Below are 19102 nucleotides of genomic sequence, written 5' to 3'. Positions count from 1 at the left end.
GTTCAGCAGAAGATTAGAAAATTCTGGAAGAGTACTCTTCTCCTGAGCTTCTAAGCTGATTTTACCTAGAAAACTGTAACGTTTTCAAAGTCAATTACTATTTAACAGAATCAAAATTTCGGAGAAATGGTCTGAGCAGTGAAACTCCCCTGGGCTGTATATGTGGTGGGCAACAAGAGGACAGTGATAGACACAGATACATGGAGAATAGTCTATACAGGCAGGGGAAGAGAAAAAAAGAGGCCACAATGAAAATAAATTTGGTCTGCAACACATGTTCTAGCAAATGAGGCAAAAGAACAGAAGACTGCGACAAGGGATGGAAATTCAGCAACCAGCACAGGAGGAAAAGCACCTCATGGGAGCATAGATGTGTGTGCAGGGAACAGATGGCAGAATAGCACTAAGAATCAGAGATTCTTACATATACTGAACCCACGAGGAGCTGAAAAAGCTCACTTTAAGTAAAAAAGTATGTCACTTGCTTCCCTCTTTCCATCTGTCTGTGAAAAAAACTCCTTTAGCAGGACCCATTGCATCTGTCAAAGCAGGACTCTTGTGTGGTAATTTTATATAACTACTGATTTATATTCAGTTCTCCACTCTCGGAATGCTCCATTTTCCTTTTCATGGTGCCTCCACACAAACTGAGAAATGGAGCCTGGTGGTAAATTAGGATGGCCACAATCACCCTGACCCCGTGGTGACCTTCCATTTGTTTTCATTTCTAAGTTTGTGAGACAGGCCTGGCACAGCACACAGATGACTGAAGCTGTATTTATGAGTTCTAGTCACGCACTAATCAGCATCCCTTGGTTATACTGGTGTTTGATAAATTCATAGGTACCATTCATGTTGCACACATCTTTTCTTGTTAGACTGTGGTTTAAATTGCAGTTGGTAGGGGAGCTGTGGAGTACAACACATTTAGTACAGCCACTCAGAAAAACTAGCGAAGAGGTTACCTATTAAAATGTATGGACCATAATAAAAACATCATAAATAATTTTTTAGGCGATATTACTTTGCTTCTATGCTTGTTGTTTTATATTAACATGACCAGATAGAGACCACAACACATTCCACGTGCTAGTGGTGGCTTTCATGCACTCTAACGTGTAATGAGCTTGTACCTCATTAATCACTTGAAAGACAGACTATGAAATTTCAAAACAGATTAGAAAAATTATATTTGTATTTAGATAAGAACACCTCCCATAGAGCCTGCAAAACTTGGAGACTAGGTCTAGTCACTGCTGAAACTATTTCACCAAAAATCTTGCCAAAGGTTTACCACACATTTGCAACTTGTAAAAGGCTGAACAGCTCCTAAAGACAGACAAACAATTTTTTTATTATATTAAAGAGCAGGAGTGAGGTTTTGAAGGATTAAAACATGTCTAAGCCACCTTACAGCATCTATCAGGACTATATATAGCAGAATCCTTCTAATCTTAACAGGCCTGATGAGTTTAAAGCTACTTTGACTAATCTGGATTACTTGCAAATGAGTAGAAACAGGTACAAAACAAGCAGGAACAAAAGTTTGGAAGACTGGAGACCATGTACCCCAAAACAGGGTAAACTTTTATTATTTTTTAAAGGATTTTTCAGTTTATGAAATTGGGATGTACTGATCTTTTAAACCACCTTTGGTTATGCCAATCCATGTTCTCAGCTTGAAAGCAAGGCAAGCTCACCCTCTTGATACAAAACAAACACTGAAGACTAAGTTTTGCAAAAGCATTGTTGGCTTTGTGCTACTCTAGCTGGACTTCTACAAACGGAAGATTTTCAATCTATTTCAAGACAAATGTTCAGAAAATAATCTTAGCTGATACACATGAAAGCACTACCATTTCCCAGAGCTTAGTTATTCTGTTTTAAATTCCAGTAAAAAACAGTGCATAGATAAGGTGTCAGAAACAGAAAAATTGGCCAAATACTGGCCATTGAAAGGTAAGCTCTAACAAAGCTTCCCCTCCACAAACCCTTTTTTTCTTTTGACTCCTTTGTTTTAAAGCAAGAGAGAATGAAAAACACCAAGTTGTCACTCCTGGATCTTATTCTCAGTACCTGAAAACATTCCTTCAAAACAAAACAAACACCAACAACCACAAACAAACAAAAAACAACCAACACACCCACCCCCCAAACAAATAACAACAAAACCCCATTAAAACGCATATAAAAACCTGGCTAACAAAGTATTGAGGCATTTTGATTGAACTATGAATCTTCAATATATTTTGCAATGGCGAATCACTTATTTCCTTTAATAAAGATGAAAGAAAAATGTGTGTTAACCACCTATATGAACAATATAAGTTCAGAAGCAGAGATTTTACTAAAAAAATAAAATTAAAATCTTCTCTTGAGGTTTTGGCTCCAACTTCTCCTAAGCTTATGCTGATCCACCCAATCACCTAAGAACATGGAGCTAATCTGATCATGTAACCACCTTTCTACACCTTCAGAAAAGAAGTGGATATATCAAGATGGACTTTACCAGCTGAATTACAAAGACAGATCTATGCAGATTCTAAATAACAGGCAGCTGATGACTCACATAAAGACGACTGCTGAGCTAGTTACATTTTGGTTTTTTTGGTATGTCAGGTAGATCCTGGGGGGGGGTGGGAATAAATGTTTAACCCACACAACTATTTGCTATCTAATTTCAACCAAATGTATTCTCATATTTTTAATGTATCTCTCTGGCTATTTCTCTTGTTTTTAAATGCTTAAATGCACTCGAGCTATAATACAGTTTTGGTGGCCTACTGGCACCTTACAACTTTACAGAACAGCAAAATCTATCATTCCAAAAATGCTGAATTTTGAGGTAATATAATTATTATGTCATCCTCAAAACACATAAGAACGTTTCAGATGACCTTTTAATTTGAATGGACATAACAATGGAAGTGTCAGTGTGAAAAGAGGGGTGAGCCCCTGAGGGCTGCACACACCTCTGGACAGTCCTGTAATTCCCCCTTGCTGCTCCTCTCCTCACTGCATTCCCTTCAAGCACTGAGACTCCTGTTCCTATATCCCCACTATGTAGAATAAGCAGAACTCTAACCAGCTCCGAACGCCCGCCTCCCAGAGATACATATATATCCAAATTGTCCAGAGCTTCCTCTCATTCTCCCACACTCATGTGACAGTTTTTCCTTGCCACCCGACACATCTGCAGAACACCCCAAGTAGGGAGATGGCAGCGTGGCACTGAGGTGTCTCTGCAGAGCCAAGGTGCAACAGGAAAATGAAATGGCTCAGAAACCTCTACATATGAAACTAGCTCAGCAAAATGCTTTTGTGTACTGGAGCAACATCGCTTCCTTGGAAACTGCTGCAGGTCACGGTACTTGGTTTCCAGTGGAACCCACTGGAAAGCAAAATCCCTCTTTATTCATGAGTAGCACAAGTGGAGCAAGAAGTTTCCAAGGAAAAAAAGGGAACGACATCCTGACTTGCCCACTGCTCCTACAGGATAACGCCCATTTCCCAAACTTCTGCTCTTCTCCTACCGTGGATTCCTCTTCTACAGCACCCAGCCCCTCTATTTCAAACCCAGTGATCTCTGCAACTAGGGAGATTTTGTACACACATGTGCGTGTATGTACCGCTAAATTATGCACAAGTAAAACACAACAGATGACTCAAAATTTTGCAACAGTAGCTCATAGGCAAGTTGGAAGATAAAGCATGGACTCTAGAAGGAGAAAGCAGAAGAAGTCAGCCTGCTACAATTGTGGTAGCACAGAAGTGGCATCTGATGCACTAATCGCTTTGTAAACAGGAGAATACCTTCACGTTCCCTATTTGGCTCCTAGCTATCCCAAAAAGTGCTGCTAAGTTGCTGAAATTTGATTCAGTATAGTAGGGAAATTTTGTATCATATCTTTCAAATTTACACAACGCTGCTGGAAACTAAACGAATGCCCAGAAGGATATTTTTAGGAATGAGGTCATGTCTGTTCTCCCCTGATTCTATAAACAAAAAACATTTTGGAGATTTAAGGGGAAAAAAAGGCAGCAGCTTTGCAATTTCAACCCAGATATAATAAAAGCAGTATCATTCAGCCATATTGGCCTGCCCCAAGTCCAGCAACTAGTGCTTGATAAACGGTTTTGTCTAACTGGATTTGAAGAGACAGATAAAGAAAATTCAACCCTTTCCATGAGAGCAGCTTTCCAAAGATTAGCTGTTCAACAGCCTACTCGGGCTTTTCTGAGAAAGAACTGCTTGCAAAAAACCTCTTTTCCCAGAAATCTGAAGAGAAAGACAAATGGAGAATTTGATAGAGCTAATGTGGTAGGATTTTAAAACACAAATTACTGCTCCCCACCACATCTATGATCATACAGACTGTCATATACAATTACAGGGAGTGAAGTGAGCTGGTCCCAAGTGTCTTCCAAATGCTCCTATCATATTGAATCCATTTACCCAGTTATAATGAGCCCTGATGGATGTCTAGGATCTCCTTGATCTGTCCTAGCTGTCAGCATCTTCTACAGAATCCTGCTGGATTTATAAATATAAGTACAATACATATGCAATACAAGCAGTTATAGCTGATGCTCTACATTTTAACAAAAATATTTGAGAAACACCTATGATGAACAATAATTTCATAAGCTCTTCATTTTAATACTTGTTAACCTTTTTGTGAATGGCATAAACAAAAAGTGCAGATAATTATACACGCGTACATTTTTATATAATTTCCCAACTGAAATGAATCACTGAAGGGAAAAGACCACCATCCATCAGCTGTAATTTAGGAAATCTGGGGACAGTCAGAGAACATATCCACATTAGCAAGTACACTCAATCACATGGATGATATTTTCTGTTTGTAAAGTCAAATCTCAAAACAAACTGGTTTCCTGTGATAATAAACAATCAGTAACCTTTAAGGAAATATTCTCTTTACTAACCTGTAAGATATGAACAGTGAGTAACTGTCCCAACTTACGTCCCACTCCAGACAGCTGGAGTTCCATTCAACCTCGTTTATGAGGAGTAAGAAAAAGGCAAGCCGAGATGTCAGACATTAGTAACCTTAGCTCTCTGAGGTAGGTTGGCCACATGTCAGTTCATACTCTGTCTCCAAAGTACAATGGATCTCCATGTCCTAGTTACACTCTTCCATCATGGCATACTTGAAAAGAGTAGAATAAGCCCTCACATGCTTCCAACACCTTCCCTCCAGATGGGTATTTTAAGCACTACTTCACAAAGACAGACAATCACGCAGACCAAACACCTTAAGAAAAAAGAAATCCTTTCTTTGAATAATGTGTCAGATGTCTGCCCGTCATGTAGGATAATTCAAATAACATCTCCCACATGCATCCTCTCTAACAGGCCCCATAGTTCTTTGAGAACTGCAATCTCAGTACAGCTCAACGGCGTGCAGTCTTATCCCGAATGCCTCAGTAGTGATGAAGGGATGAGTACAGCTCTGGGTTTGAAGTCTACAAGTGACAGTTGTCAAGAAATTTGTAAGAAGCAGCCTATGTTGCTCTGGGCAAATCTCTGTGCAATGACTCAAAATCCCATCAGTCAGTCAAGCACCTCAATACATGTTTCAAGAAAGTACGTTATCTACGTGGTTCAGCGGTAATGAGGAAAGCTGCTGTTTCCAATGCAGAAAGAGCAGGAACCATCCAAAATGCTTACCTGGTCTTATTCCAAAAAGAAAAGAGAGTTCTGACTTTCAGAGTACAAAAAGGGTTCTTTTCTTTTTAAAGCCTGAATCGCAGAAAGAGAGGACAAAAACTGCTGCTTTTCATGCAGTCTGGATACATTTTTGGCAAGGAAATATATCCTGGGATATGTCCTACCAGAGAAACAGTTGTTCTGCTGCTGAGAGCCACATCTCAACATACCTTCCTGGCAGAAAAAACAGTGACCAAGAACGCCCTCTTTGAACAAAAGAGTAGCCAGACACTCGAAAGGACAACTCATGGGCAAATAAAGCACAAGTTTTATTTCTCACAAGGTGTGGGATCCTTATGCAGGGAGCAGGAAGGTGTAACAATGTGACCCACCGGTTAAAACACTGAAGAGGTAAGCAGAGGAGAGGCCAAATGTGTGTCAAACAAATATCTGCCAATTCTGACACAAAGCCAAAGCAAATATTCCAGAACTAATGCCGGCCTTACTATTCTTTTTGGGAAGAAGTTGCAGAGCAATCACCCCTAGAAAACCAACCCTGGAACAAGCAATGTACAGATTCAACACGTGAGCCGGATGTACACTCTCTCCACACCATGCAGGCATTGACAACATGGGCTGGCTGCAGGGATGTGACCATGAACCAGAGACAAATCCACTGGCCTTATTACTGACCGAGTTCCTAGGCTAATGGGGATACATGATGTTGATGGGGTGGGGGAAGGTGGGGTGAGGAAAGGTACGTGATGGCTCACATTTCTAAGACTATGGGGGGACACAACAAGAGAAACATGTCAGAAAAGAAGAAATAAAGAATGAAGAAGTATTCTGCAATCAGCTACCTAAAAATTTCAGATGAAGGCAGCAGTCTGGCTCAATGTCTAGTCCTGATAAACACCCACACTTACCCCTTGCTAGTACTGTCAAAGGAAAGGTCTAAGCAGACAAGTCACTGCAAGGAAGATATAGTGATGGGCCATCCAGTTTAGCAAAATCAGAGAAAGCTGTTGATCATCACAGTTCACAATATGACATCTAAAATGTCTTATTATATATATTAACCAATAATATATGAGTTTACAGACTGAAGGTGAGCATTTTGGACTACTGAATTCTTGAAGTCTCAGACAAAAGCACTGGAAAAGTGCTGTAGAAATACAAGAGGACAAACGTGTACTGTGATGAGGCAGTATTATTTGGCTTCTGCAGAACACACCAGGATGGTTAATCAGCACCAGCTGCAGTCTAATCTGGACCAGAAGAAATTGCTGGATAAACAGAAATACCCGCCCAGTACAAGAGAGGAATGAAAACCTGATGGTATCCTCGTGTCATCTGGACCAACACAACAGTAGAATTCGTCTTTTATCCTCCTACCACTCAAGAAAATAAAACCATCACATTGAAGAGTAAAGACAGTTGTGAAATGCAGAAGTAACAATGTGATACTGCTACCAAGTTCTGAATGTACAAGCAACCCTTACCTTCTGGACGGTACTGCGCTACAATTGTTACGGCCTGGCCTGCGTTCTTCAGGGCAGCTGCTGCCTGTTCATGAGTTGCTGCTTTTAGATCTACTCCGTTTACCTAGAAGCAATACAAAAATGCTCTTCATCAAAATAAATGTTTGTTTTTACCGCCACAGAACTCACTTTCCATGCCATGTGACTTTTCCCTGTTCCCAATGTTACAAGTTAGTTAATACAAAGATTAGTGACCCTTACTGAAAACCAAAGTTGATAAAATCCCCTCTCACACATATCCCTCTGTTAGGAAATACTATAATCATCATGGTATGTATCATTTAATGAGTTTGTATTCACTAGGTCAATTTTCTTTGGTAAGTAGGCAGAGGGAATGTTACTTTCTGTGATGATCCACCTCATCTTTCCACAGCAGGGCTTCAAGGCCCTCCCTAGCCAAAGCCTACAGACCATTACGGTTAACACCAGTAACAGACCACAGCATGTGAAATCATCTAGTCTTGTTTTCAATGCACCAGATTTAAAAATTGTGTCAGAAAAAAAATGAAGCAGAAATGTGTGCGTCACATTTTAGACCAAAAGTATCTTTCGTAGTTCAAGCTAAAATAAAGGTTCACTTGAATCTCAGCATTTTAGTAACAGCAGAGCCAAAATTATTTTTTCCTCTTAAATAACTACCAAACTACAAGATAATTGTCCACACAAATGACTCTCCATAAATGAAGTAATTTCACAAAGAAATACACGAAGTCTTTATGACTTTCAATACTAATACAAAAAAAGGCACAGACAAGTACGAGATGGATCTGTTTAACGGAAAGCTTAGTAGTTACTTCAGGAAGCAAAGCACCAGAATTTAGACACTATTGCCAATTGCTCCCCTTCCCATCAGAAGGGCTTCTTTCCGAAGCCTGTATTCCTTCCCTTTAGCCACACACACACCTCAGTTACTAGACTAAGATAAGTTCATGTCTTCACTGAAAAAAAGTATCTCCGAGATAGGAAAGCGCTATTTTAATCAGGTTACAGAAAAGAAGCGGAGGTAGACTAAAGTCCTCAAAGATATTTTAGGAAGTATTTTGGTCTCTCTTCCACTGTGTCAAACTTAGCTCAGCCATTTATATTCTTTGCATATAATTCATATTAACTGGCATTAATATCTAGGAAGAGGAAAACTTTGGTTGTTTAAATAAAAGAAGCAATGAATCCTACAGAAATTATACGATCTCCTTTCCTAAGCTCTCCACTCAGGTCAGCTGGCCCTCCTGCAAGTATGAAAGAGATGAAAATTCCTTCGCCATCTTCTCCTCCAACAATGTTGAAACCAAGACCAGTTGATCCTCGATGCAGGACAACCTTTCTAGGCTCCCTGATGAAGGAAAGGAATACAAAAACCTTGGTTACTAATCATGAATAAAAGTAAAATAAACAATTAGATAAGCTAAGTTTTCTGAGCGTGCTGTTCTTGGCTGAGAGAGAGTTAATTTGTCTAGGGCTAAACCATGTCACACAGCAGTAGTACTGAAAATTTATGGCATTCTCAAATACACTTGCAATTTATTTAAAGCAACTGTAACTGAAAAAGTTAAACTTAAACCAAGGTGTTGTACTTTTTTATAGAATCCCCTCCTGGCTTGGACGAAGGGAGAAAAGAAGAAGTACTGATCCAGTTAAGATAACGTCAGTCAACTTCTAATGCAGAAACACTCCTTCCAAAACCTACTGATCTGTTACTTGACTCAGTACAAGAAAAGCAGACATCATTTCAGAAACAGGTATTTTAATAACACACAGCAACTGCGCACTGCATTTGAAAAATCACTAGAGAGCACTAAAGAACAATTAATGGACATTCTTAAGTATTTGGAGACATTAATTATATAGTTTCTAGGATAAACTAAAGAAGCTGCATTTTTTCAAAACAAAAAAAATATCATTTAGTCTGATCTTTAAAAAACACACCATTTTTGCACTAGCTCTTAGTATCAAAATCTTAAATTTCACCCCCTATCAACTATTATTTTCATCTTTTTGGAGTACTATTTTATTAAAAATAAATGAGACTGAAAGCCTACGTACGTTGCTCTGGATCACACTAATACATTAACCAGAATGCTGCAGTTAGAGAACATAAATGCACAGCATCTTTTAAAATATTACTCCAAATTTCTAAACCCCTTTTTGTGATGGAGGGAGCAGAAGATGGGAAGGTGATTTAAAGAAAACCACCTAAAGCTTTCTCTAAATAGCCCTTGGATTCCAGAAGAAATCTAAAAACCTTCCTTTACAGTAATTTTAAAGGAAGACTATAAAACTCTAAGTTTGGCAATGCTATCAGCAGGACAGAATCACCTCAGCCTATATATCTACCCAACCCCAAGTTAAAAATAACTACAAAGACCTATCTGAGGCTCTCCTACCTTACCAATACAGTAAAATTAATTCATCAACGTATTATATCACTTATGTTTCAATCCTGGCTAGACCGTGCCTCAGAAACTGAATGACATTATCCAAATCAGATGATGCTGTGACAATTCAGAAACAACACACTGAAAACGCAGCATAACAGATCTATACTTGCAGAACAGAAGGGTAACAAAATTAGAAGAGCTTCCCTTTATCAGCAATGATGAACAAAAGATTAATGCAATCTACTGAATCAGTGAAAGAATGAATAGTCTGTTAATGGGAAAGGATTAAGAGCTCTCCAGCTTTTCTGGATTTAGTAATCCATCAAAGAAAACCCTTGTGGGAGGGTGGGGGGTAGGCAGCACAGGGAAGATAACACTGCTGGCTTTAAACTAAGAAATTCTCTAGTCTGTTCATACTACCATCCTAAAAAGCTCAGTCAGCTCAGGGAGCATTTTGCCAGGGCATTCTGATTTTAAAACTATTCTTGGACTGATAAATCATGAGTATATGTCTGTTTGTATATATTTTCTGTATATATATAAATACATATATCTATACTGTATACACATTAAAATATATGTATGTTTTCTCCTTACACCAATGTTCATAGTGTTAAGAAACTTTGCATTTATTTGTTGAAATAAAATCTAGTATTTACTAGTATTTTGCTCACAAACACGTATTATGAGCTTTCCTAGTTAACTTATTTGACAGGTAGCTCTGGTTATTCATTACCTGGTAATCTCATCATCTCCAAGCATTCCCTTGGGAATTGGCGAATATCGCCCAGGGGATGCTGGGGGCAAGGACTGTCCCAAGTAGGCAGATGGAGTGATATGGTTATCCACTGGCTGAGAATAAGCTTCAAAGAGGGAAAAAAAAAATAAAAGCATTAACATAATAAGGAAAAAGAGCTGGAGGAACTGAAATGAAGTATTATAAGGAGTGAAGTCTTCTAAAAAAATACAACAGTTCAAATGATACATTACAAATATCATAGATCTAAAATAGCGTCACATCTACACATAACCCAGTCTCTTCACACTCTGAGTAAGCAAACTTTTCAATTTGATTGTGTGTCAAAAGAAAACCTTTTTTAAAAGGAACACTGTGGCTAGCTGAAGCCCCTGAAGACAGTCTGGAGATTTATGGGTTTTTAAAGTTGTCTTCAATTGACTGAAGTCAATTAAGTATTTCAGTTTCTTAAAAATGACATTTTAATGTTACACTTCTTCCAAACTCTCAAGCTGCCTACCTCTTCCTTGTCAATGTTTTGGATGCAGAGCATGCCGGTACCTCCAGAATACTCCAGGCCATACTGATCACCAGGTCTGAACAGGGAGGGATGTTACAGTTCTTAAACACTGAACAAAGTCTTTACTAGTACAGGTGTTGGCAGCAACACTAGTATGTGCTCAGCCAACAGCACACATCAGGAAACAAGGGTAGAACAATTCCACCTCCCACTCTTCAAGGTAAAAGGCATCAATTTACTGAAAGGGATAAACAAGCTAGTACAAATTCAACTGAACTGCAAGGGTCAGATGCCTTATTCACAGGTTCACTGACTCAAACTAGAAAGGAGTATTCGAAGGATTCAGTCTAACCTCTTGCATAGCAGGCCATGAATCCTGTACATGAAGTGCATGTTTTACCTGAACCATAACACACATACTAGAAAAATGTGGTCTTTTAATGGTTTCAATTGATGGAAAATATTCCACACTTCCAGGAGAGCTGTTACAACACACAACTAAAAGGGTGCATTATAGTTCCAAGTCAGGCACATCAATTTTAAGGGTCCATTCACCAGGCATACTCATACCCACCATCTCCTATTACAAACCCTAGTCTACAACTGAGAGTCTTCTTTTCTGGTGTGGGTGCCTCAAGATTTGAGGTTTAAAATTGGAGGGTGCAGACACTTCACAGATTCAACGTTATTAAAGTTGCCAAAACCTCTCTGCTCTCATTCCCTTGTTGTATATGATGTGGTGCCTGACCTTTGAGGAGTTGACTGAAAAAGCTTTCGGTTTAGTGTAATAGACATGACCACATTGCAGAGGTAACCTGTATATCCTCAAACATTCGGATCACGTACAAACTTCATCAGCAGTATTTTTATATGAGAGCTTTGCTAAATAGCCACCTTGCAAACCACCCAATCAGCACTGGGTCAGCTCTGTATTATTCCAGACCCCTAGTGAACCTGTGTGCAGTAAATGCCATACATGGAGAACATACCATATCAGCACTGTCTTACCCTGATCAATGGTCTAATCAAAGAGGCACCGAGCCAGAGAGATACCCACCCACAGTACCTTAATGCCTAGCTTAGAGCACCTGGTAGCATATACCATTAGCCAGATCGTTGCTTATTTATGAAACCTTTGTCACAGTATTAAAGTTCTTCCCATTTTCTAGAATGTGTTTCAACAAGCACTAAAATGTACTGTGACACCTCAGGCAGTTTAAAAGCACCAGCTAACCCAGAGCTGACGTGTGTTACTCAGACACACCACCCTCAGCGAGTTGCATGCTCAAGTCTGGGACTGTTGGAAATTGCAACTCTGGGTTTACAAGCAGTTTCCACAAGAATGAGAACCAGCAGAGGTAGCCTGACCCCTTCTGCAATGCAGAAAAGAAAGCCCCCCCAAGTTAGCTTCACAAGATCTACAGCAAAGACCACTGCTCTGGCTAAAACCAAGTGATCAACAACAGCATCCATATTTGAGAATTCACTGACAATGAGGAACTGTTCAAAACATGACTCCTAGACACATTTTTTAGAACGGCTGTAACACATGTACATCTTCGAATCTCTGCAGGGAGCGGAAGGGTGAAGACTATAGAGAATTCAGCAGTGAATTCTTCGCTCTGTCTGCCCTGGCACAATATGTAGCTTCTATGCCCTGGGTGACAGACTTGGACAGTTTACTATCAATTTCAAAACTTGGGTTTTTTAGCCACACTGCAGTTTTGGCAACAGGTTTTTTCCCAGTGATTACCAAACCCTACAGCGATATTTACTTTTCAATGGAAAAGAATATATTTATTTTAATACAAAAGTGTACTTCCATGTCACTGTACACACTTTCTGTTTAAAGCAAGTGATACTTTAATTTAATGACTATTATACATAAATACAACTATTTCAGAAAATTTCACAGCTAAAGCAAACAAATTCCATGCAGACCTTATGAAGCCTTTTCCAATTAGTAGAAAACGGGTTTTGATTAAAAAAACTAAGCAACTGTGGCACAGCACAGTAGCTTTGAACATTCTGTTCATGCACTAAATCTTCTCATTTCACAAAATGAATTTACAATTGCTTTTAACAAGTCAGTGGCAGCTATAAAGATGCATATTTTATAGGAAGTAGTTAGATTTTTCGTAACAATTTCTACATTCATTGACTTAGTGCTTTTCATTTAACTGTTTCCAATGTTCCTAAAGCTTTTAACTGCATCATGTTCGGAAACATACACACCATCTAATACTGTCACACTTATTTTTTTATTTTTGTATCCTTTCAGCATATAACTACAACTCAGTAGTTACACTAAGCAATAGAATAGTTTATTATTTCAGACCTGTGGACTATTTCCACATCATCACTGGCTACATCATTTATACAGTTCTACATATGGTACTTCTTAGACATGTCACATCCTTGTTCAAGGCTGGTATTCTCAGGGCTAGGGAAGCAAACCTACAAGCCATAAATCAGGTATCTATGGAGTTCCTAAGAAAAAACTGCCTGTACCTTTCCTAAAACTGTTTTAGCTGGAGATTACACCTGAAGAATACTCATGAGGAGCATGATAGAAATAAAAGGCAAGCCAGCACTTTTTGAATCCAAAATCAGGCCTAAACTTTTCTATTTCCAAGTCAATATTATTATTGATATACCTGATAAAGGAACTGTGTTTTGGATGAACAAAATTTTACATGCATAAAATGAACTTGCTTTGACAGGAAAAGTCAAAGATTCTTAAGGACAAGTTCCATTTCCAAATCCACCCCCATTCCCTTGACATAACGTTGTTCTGCACAAAAAGAAGATGGAAGGTTTCCTACTATTTCCTTATTATGAGCAAATTGAAGGCACCAATCACAAGTACAGTCTCTACAGTGGGAAATAAAATTAAAACTTCATTGTAATTTACTGTTATTACACATTCTTGTATTCCCATATTTATGCTATTTAAGGAACACTAAGGCATTTATGTCTCTAGTGAGGAAATTAATTGTTCCCTACCTTGCAGTATTTTGGTTCTCAATGTAGGGTGCAAATGCTGTAGCACTGTGCAAGCACACACAAAAAGCAAATACTTGAAAGCTGACTAGGAGTCAAAACTGCTTCATTAAAAATGTCTTCAAAGGAGACCTGTACGGGAAGCAGGTCCTCTGCCTCTCAAACACAGCGTAGACACTTTCTGACTGATATTCTACAATACACACTGTACAGGTAATGTTGGTGTTTTTAAATAGGAAGTTCTAGACCTTCTTCGAAATATTTCAACTGAGTAACTTCAAAAGCATTTCTACCAACAAGTTACTGGACATTTGTTGCAGGAACCATTTAATGACCAGTATTTATCGGTAGATCACTGAGGCAGTTTACATTCCCTACTAACATATGACCTACTGCAGAAGACTAAGAGCTATGATTATTAAATACACAAATCAGCTGAGCTGCCAACAGAGTGGCACCAGTCTTCAGCACCATCCCACTTACAGTGCTATTGTTCATCTGCATACAATGAACATGGGAGGGGTTTTGTTGGCTTTCCATGTTTATTACCCTTCAAGTTCTTGTCTTTCAGTATCTCTTGAGACTGGATGCCTCACAGAACAGTATTCAAATGGCAATGTGCTCAGAAAGAACAATATCTGATAATTGCATTCTTCTTGAGCCAAAAAATGGAGATCAGTGAAAAGTAACTGTTTAAAGTAGCAATCCACACCTGTTTAAAGTAGCAATCCACACAAGGTTTAAAAGAAAAATTTCAGAGAAGCGACAGAGACAGGCAAGGCAATCAACTATTCCAGCCTGGCAAGGGCTGCACTCAGGCTTTCATTGCTCGCAGTACCAGTCTGCAGAACTACGGCACATAGGTATGAGCTATTTTTTGTACATTCAAATCCTCTGATCTCAGACAGCCCCACGTCTTCTTTAACAAGATTTTCAACATTCATTTCCCCCATGGGCAACCCAAAGCCTCTCACTCACTCACTCAGATAAATATCAGATGATGGAGGTCAACTTTCAGCCCCAGGCACACGAAGAGTTATGTTGGTGCTACATTGACTCTTCTCAATAAATACTGCCATAAATCAGAACCTCAGAAACCTCTTGATCAAGTGTCCCTCAATGCAAAGACACTAACCCCAAAGAAATACCAAATGATTTAATTATCTATATGTATGCTAACTGTGCTGCCTTTAGTGCACATCAGAACACCAAACTTACTTTGGTTAACTATAGACTACCAGAAGCAACGTAAAAAACCAGAGTAAGTTTGGACAGAAAACTGAACTCTCAAACTGCAGCTAAATGAAACAAAACCCAGAAAATCTACTCAAAACTAGAGACAGCACTTCAGCCCACAAATCTTGTTAAAGGTCACCGAAGGACAGACAGGTATCTGGAATGGGAAAAAACTTCTGTGATCTTTTTCAGAATGCCTCGGCAGGAAGAGAAAGGTTCCCAGAAGAAGCTGCTGGAGCTTGAGGGGCATGACAGCTCAGGAGACTGGCTTTTTACTTAAGAACGAGATACCAGGCTGCATAGAATGCCACTGTCTCTCAAGTCCCACTTACACAGCAAGCAGCCAAATGGGAGAGAAACTTGGGAGGGAGGACAGTAATGGGACAAGAGGGCCTACATGTGTAGCCAGGTCACCTACCTCCAGAAAATGGATGTGAGACTGAGACAAACTAGGACATGTCACTAGGACAAGGCCGCAGCAGTCACAGAAACGTACCAAGAGCCCCATGGTTGCTGTCTTTCCAGCACACAAGCTACAGGATATTATTGTGTTTACCATATAATTTTCCTGATTAATCAGCTTTCTTGTATCAGATTTTCACACTGTGTAATGTTTAAAAGCTTGATGCTGTTAAAATACTAAAACCTTTAACCTTTAAAGTGAAAAATAATTAAATCACAAAGACAAGCTGAACTTACAGTTTGTGATGTCAGGAGGAGCATAACTGTCATTCATGAACATGCTGGTGGGTTTTGCAACTTTCAGATAAACAAAGTCAGACGTGTTTTTTAAGGCAGTCACTGCTTCTTCATGAGTAACTTCTTCTAAGCAAACACTGTTCACCTAAACATAAAAAATACGCACCAGTTCTCAATACAGAAAAGCGTATGTTTTCGTAAGACCCCCACTGAAAACTGTTGCAGCACTCCGGCATTGAGAGATTTTATTAGGATTCATGTGCCACAGGCGTAATTGGTTATATAAAAGTTATATAAAAGATGCTTTGTAGTGCTATGAAATACAAGACAGACAAGTCTTTCGTCAAAAGATTATAATAAACTGTATTGACTACAACATTGTGAAAAAGGCACACAAGTTTGTAAAACCAACAGGACGAATACGACACAAAAGGCCATAAGGATGCAGTCACAGCACTGACACAGTATGTTACTTGCAAGCACTGAACAGAACAAAGTTTCTTCTGGTAAGAATAAACCTATAGGATCTCATCATGACATAAGGTTCTAGACATTATAATGGGACAACATATTCTTGCCAGACTCAAAAGTAGGGATCAAAACTGAAAAGATCCCAAAGTGACGGACTTAAATGCCAAGTAATAAGAGCTAGTTTAACTTTACAAGCAACAGATTTTTTTTTAAACTACTGCTATTAAGGTGAAACACTAGCAAAACAAAAACCATTCAACAATTATTATCTCATGTAAAGCTTTTTGAGGAGTGAAGCAACTCCGGCAGATAATTCCAGGCAATATGGGAAATAAGGCTGGTACCGCACTGAATCTGAGGGACCGAAAACACTTTCCTCTGTTTGATTACTTTACATACTGTGTTAAAACAACAAAGTCTTGTCAGTTCTGTTACTTTGGGGGAAGGAGTCTACTGCTTAAACAGATTTTTTCTATCTATATTTTCTAAGAGCTTTCTATAAGTTTTCTGAATGCCTGTTACTTTTTTTTTTTACACCATATTTAAACTCCTACCACTCCTGATGATTGGTAATTGCAGTACAACCCAAACACAGACAGAAAGTTGTTCTGCAAAACACAGGAGCGTATCTCTATGTTAGTGACTACAGCTTTGACTAAGTGAAATTCCATTGAGCAGAACATAGTATAGCTGACATTTTACTCACTTCTTTCCTAACTTCAGGAACCAATGGAATGATTACAACCACAATAAATTAGGGTATTATATTTACCAAATAATGCATTTACCATATAATCCAATTGCATATGGTCCTTGCAACCCCAAAACAATATCTGATATTAATCCAAGGATACTTTTATTTTATTAGGCAATTTTTTTAATTGATAAAGTAATACTGGACAAAATCTGTCTCAAAAGATTGATATTTATAACAAAAATTCCTTAAAACCTTCCATATATTTTATGAGACAAGCAAGTTAGCATGAAATTTTTTTGTACAGATGAGAAATTCTAACTCTGAAAAGCAGTTTGCCATTAAAAGGAAGATTTGCAGGGCTCTTTTTTTTTTTTTTTTAAGCCATTCAAAAGCGTTACAAACACTGAAATCCTATGTAAGCAGCAGTTTCACTACAGGCTGGCCAGCCACCAGTACATGGAGTTCCTTTCCATTCTTCTCTTTTGAGAAGAGAAACAATCCCACTGTATGCTGCTTTACATTCCCATCACTCAGATTCCAGAGAAATAATAGCAGACATCAGAAACGAAGAGGCCGATTAATACAGGTTTTGCACAAAACATTGTGCTGAGGAACAGATTTCAGATTTCCTGATGAGATGGTGTTGAACACTGCAAATTTAAATTTTACCCTTGATTTCCTGGCAATATCCATTGTTTTAAACCATTCTTTATGAAATAACACTCCACCAGCAGGCAGCTCAACCACAAAGTGAATCATGCCCTTACTGGGCCTAAAAGTGAATGCCCATTAAAAACATGCAGCTCTTACTTACAGCTAAAAGTTTGTCTCCAATCTGAAGTTTGCCATCTTTATGTGCGGCCCCGCCTTCAATGATTTTGGTTACATAGATGCTGTTGTCTCCAGGTATATGCTGATTTCCTACACCACCAGCAATACTGAATCCAAGACCTGCTTGAAGATAGTCATTACTCAAGAAACCTTTCAGAATTCATTAGCTTCAAATTATTATATAAATAATACTGCTGTCTGTATCACATATCCGCATACATATACATTTATATATAAAAATATTAGGGACTGGTTAAGGCAATACTGGGTGCCTTTCCAAGTCAACTCCATAATTTTCCAGAAAGTTCTGGAAAAGACATAAAAATTACTGAAGTTCTGAAAATCAAAAGCTAAACCGTTTACTTCATGCCTTGAGAAACATGTACACAGCACAGTTATAGCATCACCACTCATATTTAAAGAACCATTGTCCAACACTTCCCCCATATAGAAACAAAATGTCTCTAAATGTTTTGTAATCTCTCAAAGATCTTTAAGTAATTCAAAGAAATATTTTACTCCCATTTATATTACGCTTAAAAATTACTAAATACTATCAAAACCACATTTTTATCATTAAAAGAAATGCATTCTAGAACAACAGCTTCAAGACACAGGAATGAAAATTCAGAAGCATTTAAGACACTATTATCCTAACTTTTTATTATTTTGCATTTCCTAGAAATTCATATGCACAGTATTTTAAAAAAATAAATGCAGAAATCATCATCAACTCTTAGCCTTCTTGTGAAACAGAAGTTTTATACTTCCTATGTACCTTTAGGGCCCTTTACAAGTTTGATCTCCACTATTTTTTCCGTGACTGGTTTTCTTCTTTTGACATACAATCGTACAATTGATCCCGCTTCTTTCAACGCTTCAACTGCTTTGCTGTGTGTCACATCACGAACATCCACCTCATTTACTCGTAGAATACAGTCGTTAACCCTAGAGATGGCAACATTCATGTTCAACCGTTTTCTTATAGCAGAGTGGGCCTCATACTTTATTCTATGATACACTAACATACGTATTAACACATTAAGATACAGAGGTTTTGATTCAAAGTTATATTGATTCAAGACAACGCTTTACAATAACTTATGAGTGCTGAAAAATAAAACAAGGATCACCAGAAAACATTTTAAAAGAGTATTTTGTTCACAGATTAAGAGGCCACACACTTATGTGTGTTTCATTTAAGTAGTATTTTGAACAGAGCTTCACACAAACTACCTTTTGTTTACAGCTATAAGAAAAAATATTAAAAAAGAAGAGAAACCAGGAGGCACACAGTGAGAACATGCTAGTTTTAAGCC

At 38.4% G+C, this 19102-nt stretch overlaps 1 protein-coding gene across 3 annotated transcripts in view; it reads right to left on the bottom strand.

Moving 5' to 3' along the window:
- The window catches only part of DLG1 (discs, large homolog 1 (Drosophila)), an 84092-nt gene that overhangs the window by 32625 nt on the left and 32365 nt on the right, over positions 1–19102 (bottom strand). For all 3 annotated transcript variants that reach the window (XM_010152292.1, XM_010152293.1, XM_010152294.1), the window contains 6 exons: positions 18562–18731; positions 17767–17903; positions 15785–15929; positions 10327–10453; positions 8389–8545; positions 7177–7279 (listed from right to left, as the gene is read on the bottom strand). In XM_010152292.1, the coding sequence (XP_010150594.1) occupies positions 7177–7279; positions 8389–8545; positions 10327–10453; positions 15785–15929; positions 17767–17903; positions 18562–18731 (839 nt within the window). The remainder of the gene's footprint in view (positions 1–7176; positions 7280–8388; positions 8546–10326; positions 10454–15784; positions 15930–17766; positions 17904–18561; positions 18732–19102) is intronic.

This window comes from Eurypyga helias, unplaced genomic scaffold, assembly GCF_000690775.1.
Source record: "Eurypyga helias isolate BGI_N326 unplaced genomic scaffold, ASM69077v1 scaffold15235, whole genome shotgun sequence".
Classification (NCBI taxonomy): domain Eukaryota; kingdom Metazoa; phylum Chordata; class Aves; order Eurypygiformes; family Eurypygidae; genus Eurypyga; species Eurypyga helias.
This window is presented reverse-complemented; position numbering and strand designations above follow the sequence as displayed.